Source organism: Haemorhous mexicanus, chromosome 1, assembly GCF_027477595.1.
Source record: "Haemorhous mexicanus isolate bHaeMex1 chromosome 1, bHaeMex1.pri, whole genome shotgun sequence".
NCBI classification, from domain to species: Eukaryota; Metazoa; Chordata; class Aves; order Passeriformes; family Fringillidae; genus Haemorhous; species Haemorhous mexicanus.
Window position 1 is genome coordinate 2,491,077 of NC_082341.1, and position 17,192 is coordinate 2,508,268.

The 17,192-nt window shown below is 42.2% G+C and overlaps 1 protein-coding gene across 3 annotated transcripts in view; it reads left to right on the forward strand.

Annotated features, from left to right (window-relative positions):
- Positions 1-11,203, forward strand: part of LOC132323237 (uncharacterized) — a 29,056-nt gene extending 17,853 nt beyond the window's left edge. For all 3 annotated transcript variants that reach the window (XM_059838236.1, XM_059838227.1, XM_059838245.1), the window contains 2 exons: positions 1,399-1,579; positions 4,321-11,203. In XM_059838236.1, the coding sequence (XP_059694219.1) occupies positions 1,399-1,579; positions 4,321-4,562 (423 nt within the window). In that variant the 3' untranslated portion in view covers positions 4,563-11,203. The remainder of the gene's footprint in view (positions 1-1,398; positions 1,580-4,320) is intronic.
- Positions 11,204-17,192: the final 5,989 nt, after the last annotated feature.

Below are 17,192 nucleotides of genomic sequence, written 5' to 3' on the forward strand. Positions count from 1 at the left end.
GCAAATCTGGATTTGTTTGTTTACTCATCAGCCTCAGGGGGTTTGGTGGTTTGGTGGTGGTTCTCTTTGGCTGATAGTTGGAGCTGGTGATTGAGTTCCATCCCACATGGATCGCCTGCTCGCCGACCAGGCCCGCCAGCGCGCCCGGGTACGCCTGCGGGGGCTGCACCCCTGCACTTCTCAGTTTGTCTGTTTATTCCTCAACAAATCTGGGATTTGTTTACTCATCAACCTCAGGGGGTTTGGTGGTTTGGTGGTGGTTCTCTTTGGCTGATAGTTGGAACTGGTGATTGAGTTCCATCCCACATGGATCGCCTGCCCGCCGACCAGGCCCGCCAGCGTGCCCGGGTACGCCTGCTGGGGCTGCACCCCTGCACTTCTCAATTTCTCTTTTTATTCCTCAGCAAATCTGGATTTGTTTGTTTACTCATCAGCCTCAGGGGGTTTGGTGGTTTTGTGGTGGTTCTCTTTGGCCAATAGCTGGAGCTGGTGGTTGAGTATACTCACTGAGAGTCGGAATTGATCGGTGGAGCTCAGCGCCAGGGTTTAGTTGAGGTGTTGCGGCTCGGGTTGGGCTCTGTGGTCTTTAAGATCTCTTCCAGCCCAGTGATTCTGTGAATTCTAACTGAAAAGGTGAACTTTGGGGTGTTGTTTTGGATGGAGTGATATGTTGAGAATAGCCTTTAAAATGGATGGAAGTGGTTGCCTTTTAAACTATGAAGACAGTCTTTTAAATTGATGAAAGTAGTTGCCTTTTAAACTGTGAAGACAGTCTTTTAAATTGAAGCCAGCCAGAGGTTAGCTTCTTGGAGTTATTGATAGAGAGGGAAGTCTAGGTTGGAGGGGTGTCATGTTTTTGATTGCTTTATTGATTTTTCTTTAGGTTATGAAGAAATCTCTAGGAGTTAGAAGTGTTTTTGTGGATGATGAATACAGGACTGTTTGTGGGTGTGAAGTGATTTTTTTTTTTTGCAGTTGTTTTATTAAATTTTCAAGGGTACTTATGTTTTTCTTTGATAAACGTTATTGATTAATTTCAATAGGGTTTTTAGTTTTCTGTGATAACTTTAGAATGGTGGGTTTTGACATGGTCTCTAATAAAGGTCTGCTTCTAGTTTTGCTACCCACTGGGACAGTACATCTTTCTTTTATATGGTGAGAGGTTTCTGTATAATGAAGGGATGTGCTGTTGCTGTTTGATCTTTGTGAGGGCATTTACCAAATTTGGGAGAGATGGGGGATTGTGGGGAATAGTAAAGATAACACTTTCAGAACTCTTTGAAAGCAGGCCTCAGGAGCAGAAAGAGCAGAGAACTTAGAGCAGCTGTAAAGTCTGAAAGTAGAAAAGTTACAATAGTACAGCAAGGACATGAAACAATAGCTTGAGTTTTCTGCCAGGTGCTCGCATTGATAGGAAGAATGGAGAGGCTTTGTGGTGCTCCCCTGCACAGGAACATCTCCAGGACCTTGGAGCTGCACCTGGAAGCCATTCAGGTGACCCAGGCACGTCGGAAGGATGAGATTGGGAATGCTGCAAACCCCCAGAGTCATGGGGGGCCACGCTACAGCAACGAGAAAGGTAATGCTGCCCATTCCTGCTGCCCTCAGAGCTTTTTCAGGGGTTTAATTGTGAGCTTGTTCCACTTAAAAATGTAAATTTGCAATACCTAGCAATTCTTGTCACTTCAGCAACGAAGTTTGCAAATATACTCTTGTTACTTTTTAAGACTTTAAATTACTTTGAGTTCTATTGAGTGGTTTTTTTTTTGTTTTCCTGTTCCTATTTTTAAAAAATTGCTATTTTTTCCTCTCGACTAGAAGACAACTGTGAAAACTCCTCAGTGACATTATACAGCCATAAGTGGTTGTCCTAAAAGCAAAAATGTTCTCGTTTTTAAGCAGGTAGAATTATTTCCTGGTATGGCTAAACTTTCTTTTCTCTTCAGCTTGTAAAATAATTTAAAAAATTGCCAGTGTTGTGCAGAACAATTGTCTACCTCCCCTAAATCACAAACCCACCAGGAATGACATTCCACATTTCCCAAATTCTGTTGAAGTAAAGCCAGAATAACCTGTAGCAGCAGTAAATGTGGCAGTTTGTGGTTTGGGGTTAAAGATGATATTATTTTTCTTCAGAAGATACCTGGGTGTCAGAGCAAAAGAGGAATTCACTCCTTCCTGCTGAAGTGAAGTGGACAGTGAGGTTCCTTTGGCTGCAGAATTGCTGCTCTTGTGATAAACTGAAGAGAGAAGCAAAATGTTTTGCTTTTGCAATTCAGGTGGCAAAAATGAAAATGTAAAAGGAGTGTAAAATGTCATGCCCTTAAAACAATAGTCCTCTATGCAAACTGGCTTTTAAACTTTCATAAGACTTAACTCCAAGTGTGAGTCAGGAGTAGTAGAAGGAAGGTTCTTGGCCAGGCAGGAGAAGTAGGACACAATGGTTAAGTGGATAATTATGATTGGATTTAATGCCAATACAGCATCTAAATATTGCCAACACTATAAATAAGAGCTCTGTCATCTCTTACAAGGAGTTATGGCATCAGCAGGTCCTGGTCCCTCCTGTTGAGTCACAGGTTTTGGTGAGACCCTCTCCCCTCATGAATTCCCAGAGAAGTGTAGGAGCAGCTTGGTCCACTTAGTCCCAGATTTCACCAACATTTCTGTCTGAAAGGTTGCAGTATCAGCAGTTTTGGCTGGAAATGGGCAGGTTTGCAGTCCCTGGCCTTGCAGGATTTGCAGTTGCAAACAAATCCCCTGTGGAGCTGCTTTATGATTTCATTTCTGTGTTTGAGCAGATATTTGTGCTTTCACTCATCCATCCAAAAATCAGTGTTCCCTCCTTCCTGCAAAATCAAAAAACTGCCTGCAGCCTCAGCAGACCAGTTTGCCCAGTATCCACCAGCATTTTGGGCCCTTTTGCAGCATTTTGGACCCTTTATGCACAGACAGTTCATGTGAGAAGTTGCAGTTGTCGTTATGGTGCAGCTGATCCTTGAGCATGGTTTGCTCTGGGCTGTGAGTTGAACAAATTTATACAATTAAAAAAAAAAATTTAATAATGTGTTGGAGTTCTGAATGCTGGGAGTTTTAGACTTTCTGTGCTGCCAGGCACTGACCCCCAAGAGAACACTACATTGACCTGAGGCCGTGGAGAAGCTTCCAGCATGGAATGAGAGAACTGGGACTGTGGGTGTGGAGTTGGGATAGAAGTGTGTGATATCACAGGGTGGGAAACTCAGAGTTTAAGGGTTTAGAATATAGTAATGGATATAAAGCAAGATGGAGGTTTTGGGATGGGGGCTGGTCCTTCTTCTTCAGCTTCTTCTCCATGGGTTTGGGTGGTTTTGTGTAATTGGATAAAAAAAGTCCATATTTCGGACTTTGAGTCATTCGTTTTTGGATTAAAAGTGAAAATAATTCAGGTGTCATTTCTTAACTGGATAGTTTACCCTTAAAACACCTTGTAACAAGAGCTAGTTTGCCATTTTGTGCCTTTTTAATGAAAGGCTGCAGAACTCGGGGTTTGTGAGACTGTAACATAGATAAGAAAAAAAAAACAAACACCTAAATCTAAACATGAACTATCGTCTCAAGTGCCCTCAATCCCCACCTCAACAGAGGCAGAAATGTTTTAACCCAGGACATTCCTCTGACTGCCCTGGGTGACTTGAGACCCTGGCAGGGGGCTCAGAGACCTTGGCACGGAGTCAAAGACCCCTGTGCCTTGAATTTTAGCCCATGGAAACAATTCCCAACTTTGTGTGAGGATTTATAAGCCGCAGGGGTTTGTGTAGAATGACAGTGAATTTGTCACAGGGTGAAAAAGTAGAATTTTGGGGTTTTTTAGAATGGGGGTTCAAGAGGCAAGATGGAGAAATCTGGGTGTGTCCTGTCTTTCTCCTTCTTTCTGTCCTCCATCTTCTGCTGGGATGGTGACACTTCTGGATTGGTTTAGAGACAGACTGTCTAACATAGGTGATAGGTATTGGGAAGTTATGGTAAATAATGTACACGTAGTTCTTAGTATAAAAAGATAACTCTGACCTGAAGGTGGTCAGTGTGCCATAAACCAACGTGCTGGACATATCTCAGCAGGTCAGAGAAAGAATGTTATGGATAAGAGAAAATAAACAGCCTTGAGAATGAGATCCAAGGAATTCCATCTTCTTCTTCGACCTCAGGGCTGGGAAAAAGAGACTTTCTAACACCTCAGGGTCATCTCAACACCAGAGACCTGGTCATAGAAAGAGAAATCACAACCTGGCAATAACATTTCCAGGCTTGTCCCCTGATGTGTTTTCCCTGTTGTTGCAGATGTGCTGGCCCTGGCAGCTGCCCTGCGAGCCCTGGCTGGAGCCACGCGCAGGGCTCGCACCGCGCTCTGGTGCGCGCTGCAGCTGACTCTGCCCAAATCCCCTCCTGCTGGACCTGAAAACCAACAACTTCTCCTGCAAGAGCTTCGTTCTTCAAGCACAAGCAGCCAGGAAAAAAGCAGCCTGGAGCAGGAAAGCAGAGGAAGTGAAAAATCTGAGGAAGCCAGGAAGATTTTGGAATAATCGGCGATAATAAACGGAAAGCCGCGGATGGGGAGGGAAGGGCTCAGGTCCTGCCCAGCACCACCAGAGTGGATTTCATTGGATGTCAGGAAGGGGTTAATTAAAAAAAAGGGTTAATTAAGGTGCCTGGTCAGTGCTGCAGTTGTGGTACTGTGATTCTGGTGTGGAGAGACACAGCTTGTGGGAGTGTTGATGCAGGTTAACATTGCAGGTGTCTGCTGCTGGGAATTGTAATGTTCAGAGGAGCTGAACAAGAGCTGAGCTTTCCTCCTGTGCTTACCCAAAGCTCTGAGCCAGCCAGGACCTGAGCAACCAGAGTCTGGTAGAACTTAATTCTTTTTTTTTTTTTTTTTCCTTAATGAGACAATTTAGGGTATATAAAGGTACTCAGTAGTCATTCAGGGTTTCTTTTATTTTCATTTTTTGCACCATGTGTAGTTCTTTCCAGAGCCAAAGTGATCACTGAGTAGCTTGCACCCCATCACTGTGCCAGGAGCAATCCACGCTGCTGCTGTGGTGTTTTTTGGGACAGGGTCTCTCTGTTTGACAGGAATAATCAGTGTTCAGTGCTGGTTTTCAGAGAGTTTTGTGCTGCCAGTCCAGTTTCCAGCAAAACCAGTGTGAGCTGAGCTTTTCCATAGAATTGTCCACTTTGGTTTTTCCACTAAAAAAGTGGATTTTTGTAGCTTTGCAGTGTGAACTGCATGGAAGTGCACATTAGCAGGTGTTAGCAAACTTGCTCAGGATTAGAAATTAGATTTATTGGTTCCTCAGTGGGGTTAAAACCAGTAACACTATAACATAGTATGCACTTATATATAAAAAAATATTATTTGTTACTAATATGTGTTCTTGGTACTATAATTTTTTTCAGACACATTCCATATTTATTTTAATGCCTTCATTGAGTGTTTCTTTTAAAAATCTATTTTAGTAATATGAAGTTAAATATTTTGCCAAATCTTCAGAATAATGAGATTTAATGATTTACTCAGGAACTCTGTATATTATTATATAAATATACACGTGATGTATAGGGGTTTTTTTGGGAAAGGGATGTTTGCAAAATATTTACACAAAGCTAATTATGTACTAGGTTACCAAAGCTCTTTCACTGATTATTTTTTTGGTGTGGAAGGTTTAATATATTTAATTGCTGTTCATTAGTCTCCATTGTGTGGCTTAGACAATCAGAGTGTGGTTGTTCAGGGTGAAAACTAGTAACGAATAATTCATTCAAGCACTGATCTTAGGGCATTTAGGAATATTTTAATGCTTTAACAACTGTCTCACTGTTCCACAATCTCCTAACATGCACTAATAATCAAGGTTCTTGAGTGTCAGGAGATTAATGAACAGATTTGGAGAGCAGTTCTTGAGTTAAAAGTGAATTAAGTTGGGGATATAAGCAACATTTGAAGGACAAAAATGAAGATTTTTATGTCATGTGGTGTTCGGTGTCAAATTTGACATTTTTGTGGGTAATTATAGAGCTGTTCACGTATATATTTGTACTTGCAAAATTGTTCCAAATGCAGTTGTGTGGTTCTGGATCTGTGGATGTTTCTAGAGCAGATTTTGTCTCAGTTGTGCCATCCTTAACTCTATTGAGGCGTGGAAATTTGTAGCTAAAATTCACCCAGGCCTCACTGTAATCCACTGGGTGAAGTTTAAAAGCAAAAGTAGATAGAAATCAGATAATTAGTGTAGCAAAATTATGGTTTTTCCCCCAAAAAAAGTGAATTCCACTTAAAAGATTTTTTCAAGCCTCAGCCTAAAACACAGGTACCAGAGTTATTTTAGTGTTTTCTCTCTGTGTACATGGGATTTATTTGCACAAACTAATTTAAGAAGGTTCAAGCTGCATTTGTGAAGCTGATTGTACTCCACAGCTTAAAAGTGGAGTTTGCAGGATTTCAGTTCCTGGGTGATTTGGGGGTTTAATTACCCAAATTAAAATTAATTTGCCATTGCTGTGCTGACAGGAAATCAGAATTTCAGAGTCTGGGTCTTGGAGTTTTTTCTGTTTACACAGCCAGGGTTGTTTTGTCGTGGTGAATGTTTAGGGTATAATTGGTTCTTATTGTACTACTCACGTGTTAATTAATGATCTTAATTAACTCATAGTTAATGTGCCTTTAACAATCTCATTTTTCCACAGTGTTAAAAAGCTGTGTGGTCACTTCTGGTTCCAATTTCTGTTTAAAAAATGCGTTTTTAAAGGGTTACACGTGACTGCAATTAGCTCGTGTCGTTAATTATGTTAATTGCACTCAGGAGCTGCTCCAAGCTGGGTTCCTGAGGGAGCTCTGGGCTCTGGAATGTCCCCCTGGATCATGTGCTGGGTCAGGTGCTCCTGCTCATGCCCTATAAATGCTCCTCTTTCACTTGGCCTCACTTTTCTTCACAAAAACTCCAGCTCTTCAAACAAAAATAAGGTTTTATTTACAAAAATAAGGTTTTATTTACAAAAATAAATAAGTTTTACTAATTTTTTTAGTGCTCTTTTCTTTAAAGGACTTGGCCATGGACAGCATCAGACCTAGAAGGAGTTTGTGTCTTCAGTTCCTAATTTCAGAATACTCCACTTCTGTTGTTTTATTCCAAAACCTTTTGCATTTTAAGGGAAAAAAAACCACTTTATTTTGTAAAATAACACCTGGAGTTGTAGTGGCTCTGTCAGTCAGAACACAATTTTTGCTGCCTCGTGTTTAATTTGGCAGCAAGGTACAAATCCTGCAAGTCTTGCACTGAGTTGTTGGTGTGAATAAGCACAAGTAGAATGCTTGTGGGTTTAGGGGGAGTAATTGTATTCACATTTTATTGGCTTCAGGGGAAGCAGAATTGAGGATTTGGATCACATTTAGGCCAAAGAGGTGGTTTTGGCTTGGAGTTAGTTTTGATTTTTAGAGAGAAGAAAAAAAAAATGCCCCTTTCCCTCCTCATTTTGAGAAGCTATCAGGTAAAATTCAGTTTATTCCCCTTTTTTCTACCTCCACCCTTGCAATCAGCTTTCATGAGATTTGATTATTTGGGGTTTTTTGCCTGTTTTGAAATACTTTTAAAATTTTGGGGGTGAGCTGAAGCAGGTGGCAGAGCTGTAGCCAGTCCTGGTGGCAGGGACACTGGACTGCTCCTCTTGAAATAAAAACACTCAGTTGTCCCTTTTTGAGTCAGGATTATTACCAGGGTGCTTTTTGATAGCTGCTAATGAATCTGTAATGCTTTAAAATCCCAAATTGCTTGTCCAGTACAGCACAGAATTCAGAATTACAATTATTTCTGTATTCTCTGTAAATAACTGAAGGGGTTTGGTGATTCACCATTATTAATTCTCAGAAGGGAGGTCAGCAGCAGGGAACAACTCTTAATTATTTCTTTTTTACTTTATTTTTTAACTCTTTATTATTTTTTTTCTGGTTATAGGTTCTGTACCTCTGTTTTTCTGTCCCCACAGGGTCCCTCTGGCAGTGAAGTTGCTGTGATGCTATTTATATAAACTAAAACTCAGAAATTGGGAATTATTTGTTATTTCCATTAGAGCAGCATGCAGGGAGGTTATTTGAGTTCATGCTGCTTGTCCTGCTGTGGCCTTTTCAGGAGTGGGTGACTTTAATTCCCAAACTGCTGCTATTGCATTTTTATCCTTTTTAAACTGAATATTTTTCTTTGCTGCTGGAATTTACCACCAGCACCAACATTTTTGTCTGTCCCTGGGTATGTGAAATTTGAGAGTGGTTTGCCTTAGTCAGAACTGCTGCTCTAGTTCATGCAAAGTCTCTTATGGTTATTTCTTTTGAAGGAAATCCATGTTTGAAGGTGGGGATTTGGTGAGTGAGAGGTTTGGTGAGGGATTTCTTTTTGCTGAGAGGAGTCCAGGTTTTTGCACTTTTCCAGAGCCCAACTTCCTGGCATTGTCTTTGACCTACAGCCCTTTTTTTGGGGATAAAAAGGAGGAAAAGGGAGCTTCAAGAAGGAAGGAGCTCAAATTCTACTGGAGAATTCTCTTCTTTTCCCTTCCATGGTCAGGGAGGGCTTGAGGGACCAGGAATCTTGGCTTGAATCAAGATTCTTTTCCCCTCTGGATGCTGGCAAGGTGCAGATTTTGGGCAGAGTTGGTTTCTTCCTGCCCTGCCCTGGTGGCCAACCTTCCTGCCAGGTGTGTTTTTATTAAATTGAGGGGCCAGGACAGGGCTTGGGGACAGCTGGCCCAGCCCAGGGCTCGAGGTTGTCCCTCTGGGATCAGGATCAGCTCCTCTCCTGGCTGCTGGCAGGATTTAATTGATTTATTATTCCCTGTGCAGTTTATCCATTTATTTTCTAGACCTGGGAGGTGACAAAGAGCGAGGAGAAGTGAGCACAGGATGGGTTTGGTTGTGGCTCATGTCTGTTCTTCCCCCAGGGGCAGAATCCACCTTGGCTCTGTGGGATCTTTACTGAGTCACCATTAAGTCTTAGCTCTGATTCTGCAGGAAGTTGGATTTTGGTTTTCTTGAAATACTGTAAAAATTATGCAACAAACAGACCTTAAGCCTGTATGTTTATTTTTAAAAAATTCTATTTTTGCCTGCTCTGGAAGCTGGGTATTGGAATTTTCTTCTTTTTTTTTGTCCCATTCTTTGTTTGTGAGCTGCATTTTTCACAAATGCTGCGAGGTGGCACAGCCCAAAGCAGTGGGGTTTGGGGGTTTTATTCTTTGTATCTGCATTTCTGTGGCAGAGTATGTGCTCTTAGCTGCAAAACTCAATGTTGAAATCTTTATGGCCACAGTCTGCTACAGATTTATTCATTTATTTTTCCTAATGGAGTCGTTGAAGTGGAAAAACTTTGAATTATTGATTATTTAGTGTTTGTAGATTGAACAGGAGCAGGGGGCACTTCCCATCAGTCAATATGAGGGCAGTTGACTGTGGAATATATATTTGAATTATTATTTTTGAATGATTGGGCTGCTGAAGAGCTGAGTGTGGCCCTGCTTCCATTGAAGCCCCAGCTTTTAAGAGATTTCTGTCTTGATTTGGGTTTGTTGCTTTGCCTTGACTTCAGGAGCTCATTAAACACAAGCTCAGTGGCTCACCTTGAACTTCTGTCAAGAAACTCTGGAGGGATGAGCTCCCAGCCTCTTTTAGAAGGATTCTTGGAATTAGCCTGGATAATTTTGCTTTCTCTCAAAGCTGAGGAATGTACCTGCTGCAGGAATTGGGGGTTTTCTGGGAATTTTTGCACTTTGTTTTCTCCTGTTCTGCTTTGAGGGAAATAGAGCCTTAACCATGCTGAGACCTTGATTTATTATTTCCTGTGCAGTTTATCCATGGCAGTCACCAGCACTTTTTGGGTTTTGGGGTTTTTTTTTTTTTTGGTTTGTAGCACTTGAGATGTCTGATTTTTTTTTTTAATCAATTATTTTTTTGGTAGAGAACTGCTTTGTAATTTTCTAAAATAAAATTATAACTTTGCCAAGCAAATTTATCAGTGCTATAGAATGGAAGGTCCTTACTTTACTTCATTAGCAATACTGTAATCAAAGGTGCAAAATAATTGTTTAATGTACTTGTCTGTGCTGTTAGAGATGGAAAATAATTGGGTTAGGAGCAACTTCTAAACAAATTGAGGAACTAGAGTCATAAATCCTCTTTGCTTGTTGCCAAATGAGCTTTAAAAAGGAAAATATTTGCTTATAGTGTATCTTAAAAAAGCACTGGTTAGAGAGAGAATAAATCAGAGTAAAAATCATTGCCAGACAAAGATTGCTTTGTTTTTTACTGACTAAAACAAAATTTCTTTATGCACAATAGTTACTTAATGAGCATAGTTTTTTCAGAGAATTAGGCTGTTTCCAATATATGGATGGGAAAAATAAGTTTCCTTTTATTTTTTATGACAGATATACAAAGATGAACAGTGTCTATATTTTAATATTACTGTTTGGTGTCTGAAGTGTGTCACTCGCCTGTGTGTTGGTCAAACTCATTTCCTTAAAATGCCCCATTTTACACTGCTAGTGAAATATTACTGAAGGAGATTTTGGTTGGGCCCGACAGAAATATGTGAAATTATAACTTAGCTGAAAAAACTTGTTAATTATGCAAGATTTTCATCATTAATCAATTTAGGCTTATTTGAGTGTTTCTGTAAAACAACTGTGGATGTTTGAACACTGCAAAAATCTTACTTCTACCTCTTGTGTAACATCCTTAAAACTCCCCTTCACAGATGTGCTCTGATGCCACAGGGTGTTGTGCACCTTAACTTGAGAATTTCATCTGCTTTTCCTTTTATTTTATTTATTTTGGTTTTTTTTATTGTGGAACACCAGGATGCCTTGCTATGTCCACCTGTGCTGAACTGATGGGGTTTGTGTCACATGTGTGAGTCTTCAGAAACAGGAGAATTCTGTAATAAGTCATGGCCAGTGTAATTTTCTGGTATTTTCTATGTATGTGGTTGGATTCCTTTTATTTAAACAATCACCTGTATTGTGTGGATGTCCCTAATAAATGGTGACAGCTTGTTTAGATCTACTCACACTGGTTCTCCTGCTGAATTTCAGTTTGGTAATTCTGCCTTGAATTGACCTGTTCTGTGTTCATGACAGAAATTAAAACCTTTTGTGTTTTTTGTCACTGGTTTTATTGCCTTAATTCTGGAAGAATTAATTGCCTTCATTCTGTGGAAGTTTGGGCAGTTGTTGAACTTGGGGCTGAGGGATCTCTTGGATCACACAGAAAATTCAGATTTGCATCAGGTAGTTGAGAATTCAGGGAAGAGTTCAGTGAGGATATTATGGGGGAATTGGGATGAATTTAGCATTTTTCTCAAAATAAATTGACAAAAGTCCCTGATCTGGTTTTGTTGGCAGAGATCTGAAGCAAAAGCCAAGAACTGCACAGGTAACAACAGAATTTGGCTGGTTTGTCCTGTGAAGTTGAGTGTGATGTTCTAAACCTTGACTGGGAAAAGTTCCTTGCTTTAGAGTTTAAAAATCTAAAAACATTTTTTCTTTTCTGGCGATGGGCAGAAAAAATTATTGATATGATTATTTTTTCATTGGTGAAGTTATAAAACTTGTAAAACATTATAAAAGCTATAAAATGGTGCTTTGGATAATCTAAAGATGTAATTTTGAGGTGTTTCCATCTCCAGCTGAGCTGTACACCTCAAATATCCCAGATGATCCCTTCTGAGCAGGTTTCTGCTGTTGCTGCTGATTGGACACGTGTTTTATAAACAAATTTTGGAGACCCTGCCAAGAAGCCTCCTCTTTTTCACTCCTTTTGCAGAGAGAAGGGGATTTCAGAGGAGATCATGAGAGAAACATCCCTTCCCTGGGGGGCATCTCTGCTTCTATGTGACTGCAGCTTGGTTGCTTTGATACTTGTTCCAAAACACCTGTGATGGAATAAATGCAGCTATTTTAGTGGGGCTGTGCTGGCAGCTTGCCAGTGGAGATACTTTGGAAAGCAGGCACAGGGAAATGGGCTCTTCCCAAATCAGTCTGGTAACATCCAGTGGTTTACATTGATTTTTAAATAATATGAACCAAAAGTGTTTTAAGTGCACGTTTGTGTGATAGGCTGGGCTTTGTGAAGCTGTGAAATTCAGTAGTGCTGTTCTGGTTTGAATGATAGTGCCAGATAAAAAATAAAATCTGTGTTTCCTCAGAACCAGCTCCCTCCACTTACTGAGGAGACCTTTGATTTGGACCTGATGAATCAGGTTGCTTAGATAAATATTTAATTGAAGAGTGTTGGGTTGGAAAAGCAGGGAATTTAGATAAATGGGCAAAAAATAGTTTCTGCTGTTGCTTGTGGCACAGAATTCCCAGATCTTTGTGCCTTGGGTAGGTCATGACTGAAGGAGCTGTGGGGGCATTCTGACTTACAGAGAGGATTTATGGTAACACAGATCTTTAACTCTGCTGACAAATGTTGGTTTGGGAAATGGAGATGGATTTCAGAGCTGTGAGAAGTCACTTGGTTAAATCCCAGAATGGTTTGGGTTGGGAGGGGCCTTAAAGCTCATCTTGTTCCACCCCTGCCGTGGCAGGGACACCTCCCAGTGTCCCAGGCTGCTCCAAGCCCTGTCCAGCCTGGCCTGGGATAATCAATAATCTCATCAATAATTAGAAGGTGTAGTGTCCTCTGGGGAGCTTTGAATCTTAGGCTCTGGTGCATTCCCAGTTCTTCAGCTCATCCCCTCCTATAAACCCACAGCTTCCTCCTGTGGGAAATGGATTTGTAGGGAATTCTCCCAGCCTGACAGAAGGCTCACACAGTGTGTGCATTTGTGAGCAAACCTTGAGGTGAGAAATGCTGACTTAGAAATGCCATGGAATGGACAGACATTGCTGAGAGAGGAATGGAACCAGCAACAAGCTTCAAAGGGTGGCCTTGCAAATAAGGCTGGATCCTTTGGAGAAATAGAACAGAGGCATTGGATTGGGACCCACGAGGGGTAATTTTAGATGGTGGCTTTAAGGTGTTTTCAGCACGGTGTGGATAAAGCTGCTAGGCCAAGAAACACTTATAATGTCTTGTAATTAGACAATAATTAGCTCTGATTGTGATGGTGTGAATGATAACATCTGTATTGTCTCACCCTTCACATGAGACTGAAAATGGAATAAAAGTTTTTAAAACACCTCTCAGTTGCCCCAGCTCTGGGTCAGAAAAGGGTTTAATCCAACATCTCCCTCCCAGGAGCTGTTCCTGATCTCTTTTCTTGCTGTGCTGCAGAACCTGCTGAATGAGAGTGGGGGGGATAGAAGGAAAGAAAATAAAGATGGTGCAGAAGGCAATCTGGCCCCTGAGGAGCTGCAGCTGTGCTAATTACCAAAGATTAGGAACAGGCCTGCCCTTAACAGGCCACAGCTGTGTCCAGTGAGGTTGAGTGCTATAAAAGAGGGGGTTAGCTGGTTGAGAAGAGAGCTGGAGTTGGTTGGCTGTGCTGTGAGGAGGAAGGAGTCTGTGCTGCAAGGAGCTGCCCGTGAGAAATCACCAAGAAGGTATGGGAGCTTCCCAATGGCAGAATTCCTTTTTTTCTTAATGGGCCTCAGGGTGGTTTGTCCACTCTTGAAGCAAATAGGGAAGAACTCAAGGTCTGCTGGAGTTTAATCAATATAATTGTACCAGTGTGACCCTGGGAGCTTGGGATTTCCCCCAGAACAGGAGGGACTGTAATAAAAATAAGATAGGTGATGATGTATCAGAAGTTCAAATGGAAATGAGTGGGTTTAGAGGATTGGCTGAATTGGTGGGGTGTTGCTTTCTTCATTCTGGAATCCATAAATCTGTTTTCAACAGATGTCTGACTAGTTGTGAAGGAGATTTTAATGGAAAAGATGGATTTGTTATCCTGGTAGATCCCTGGCACTGCAAAGCTACAGGTGATTCCATTAAAATTCCATGTCAAGGAAAACAAACAGCTCTTTGAGAGGGATTGAAGAGAAGAAGTCACAGCTATAAATGGGGGAAATAAAATCTGGCTCATGTCAAGGTTTTTTATCAGGGTGCTCAAATGACTGTGCTGGTGTCACCAGGAAGGAACAGGGATGGAGGCGTGTCTGGAATTCACTGTTGGGTGTTTGTTCTGCCTTCACAAACCTTCACAGAGTAAGTTACTCCATTCTTCTTGCAGATCATGGAATCCAAGAATGGTTTGGGTTGGAAGGGACATTAAAAATCACCCAGTTCCACCCCTGCCATGGCAGGGGCACCTTCCACCATCCCAGGGTGCTCCAAGCCCTGTCCAGCCTGGCCTTGGACACTCCCAGGGATCCAGGGGCAGCCACAGCTGCTCTGGGCACCCTGTGCCAGGGCTTCACCACCTGTGAGTAAAGAATTCCTTCCCAATATCCCATCTCAACCTGCTCCCTTCCAATCTGGAACCATTCCCTTTTCTCCCAGAACAGGTCCCTATCCCAAGTCCCCCTCTCAGCCCTTGGCAGTGAAGTTTGTGAGGTGGTTCTCCTGCTGGGTGAGGTGGTTCTCCTGCTGGGTGAGGTTGTTCTGCTGTTTGTGCAGCTCTTTCCATCCCAGGGTGGGTGCAGCTCAGCTGAGGCCACTGCTGAGCTGAGAGAACTTTTTTCCCTCTGTTCAGCAGAAGCATCACTTATCACAAGCCAAGTTGCATTTTGCTTTTATCAGAATCACTTCAAAATTCAGGCAGAGTATCCAAGTTAGATTTTCAAGACAACTTCTGGCAGCAGTTGTGGAGCCAAGCTATTCTGGGGTGTAAATGTGTGTGAGTGAAAGCTTTCCTGGGTGCTTAATCATCTTCTAAATGATTGATTTGTGTTCCAGCTGAGGAACATTTAAGGGCTGAACCCTGCTGTGATGTGGAAAGAAATTGCCTTTCTAGGATGATAAATCCCTTGTGCAGGCACTTTGTATTTTTCAAGTGTGGGTGTGCATCCTGTTGGGAGGTAATCACACTAAAGATCTGTGGGTGACACTGACTACAGCCAATAGTTGTATAATTATGTAAATATCCATAATTAAATGAATGGGGCCCTTTGAGGAGAGCACTCTTGAATAAAACCTTGGTGCTTGCTCCTTCTCTCTTTCCTGAGGGATCTTTGTCTGCCTTCCAGAAGGTGATGGAAAAAAACCAACCCAAACAACAAAATATTTGTATAAAGTTCAAATAATGTAAAAAATAATTCAAGGTCATTTTCATGCAAGTAAAATATTTAAGATAATTTTTTTAATATAAAAATTAATTCAAGGTAATTTTCATGCAATTAAAATATTTTTAATAGTTTTATTAATTAAAAAAACCTGGTTGTCAGTTTTTTATCCAAATTTTCCTGTGTGTATCAAGTCTTTATAGCCCCTTTGCTGAGAATGTCACATCTCTGACAGACTGAGCTTTTCATGGAGGCACTGCTGGTACTGGGATTGTACTGGGATTGACTGGATTGTACTGGGATTGATCCCTCAGGGGTGCTGGAAGAATTTAGAGCTTAAACAACACTGTTGGATTCTCCAAGGTGAGTCACAAACAGGATGTGCACTCAGTCTGGAATTCCTGGAAAGCAGAACTCACCCAATAACAATGTGGCCATGAAATCTTTATTTTTGGGTAAAGCAGTCCCTGCCACTGGTCGTGGGGGATTGGCAAAAAAGGAAATGGTTTCTCTGCTGATTCCCAGAATGACCACCAGGTTGGAAGAGACCTTCAAGGTCATTCAGTCCAACCCAGCCCCAACAGCTCAACTCAACCCTGGCACCCAGTGCCACATCCAGGCTTTGTTAAACACACCCAGGGATGGGGACTCCACCACCTCCCTGGGCAGCCATTCCAGAACTTTATCACTCTTTCTGGGAAAAACTTTCTCCTGACATCCAACCTGTGGTGGTTCCAGCTGTGGGTTTCTCTGGGTCTGGACTGAAGGCACTGAGACAGCAGTTCATGTTCACACTCAGGTGTTTATTATTTCTTATCAGTAACACAGTCTCACTGCTGGGAGTTCAGCAGCTTTTCATTAGAAGGCACAAAATGGCCACAATCTCTTGTTCCAAGGGCTTTTCAGACTGAACTATCCAATGAAGAGCTGACACCTGGATTATTTTCCCTTTTAACCCCATAACTGATCCCACAGAGCCCCCAGTGCAGACTTGTCTGCCCAATTACAAAATGCCACCCAAACCCATGGAGAAGGAGGAAGAAGAAGGATGAAGAAGAAACCCAGGGTGACACCCTGTGCCCTCCATCTTGCTTCCATCCACAACATCCTAAAAACCCCAAACCCTCAATTTCTCACCCAGTGACACACCTGCACTGCTCTCTATCATCTATTTCACACTTGTGTGGGTTCCAGTCTGTCTTGGAGTCTGGGAAACTTTCTCCATGAGTGAGGGTCAGAGTCAGTGCTGCCCTGGGGGTCAGGGCACCCCAGAGCAGACACAGAAATATTCCTGGTGCCCTGAGTTTGCACACCAACCTGTATTTCCCTTGGTGCAGCTGGAGGCTGTGTGCTCTGGTTGTGTCAGTGCTGCTAGAGACAGAGCCCAGCCCCAGCTGAGCACAGGCACCTTTCAGGAGCTGTGAGAGTGATGGGGGCACCCCTGAGTCTCCTTTTCTCCAGGCTGAGCACCCCCAACTCCCTCAGGGGCTCCTCATGATGATGATGAAGGGTGAGCTGGAGAGGCAGAAAGAGCAGGATGAGCTGAGTCACTGGCCAAGGGCAGGGCAATGTTTGGGGTGAGGGAATGAGCCCATTTTATCCGTGCTGACACATCTTCCTTAGCTGGAGCCTGGGAAGAGATGGATGAGTGTGGCCATGGAGAGCCCATGGTGCTGCTTCAGCACCTAAAAATGGACATTCTGTGCAGGTAACTCTCTGAAAGGGATGAAGTTTCTTGAGAAAAAGACATTTCAAAAGGCAAATCAGCCACAGACTCCTGGTGTCCTGCTGTTGGCTGAGTGGTTTTTTAACATGGGGAAGATTGGATGGAGCTTGGAGCAACCTGGGGTAGTGGAGAGTGGAAAGAAGGGGTGGAAAATGAGGTTTTAGGGTTGTTTCCCACCCAAACCACTCTGGGATTCTCTGTTGGGGACTTCTGTTGGTGTTTTGTTTTGTTTTGGGTTGGTTGGTTGGGTTTTCTTGGTTTTTTTGGGTTTTTTTTT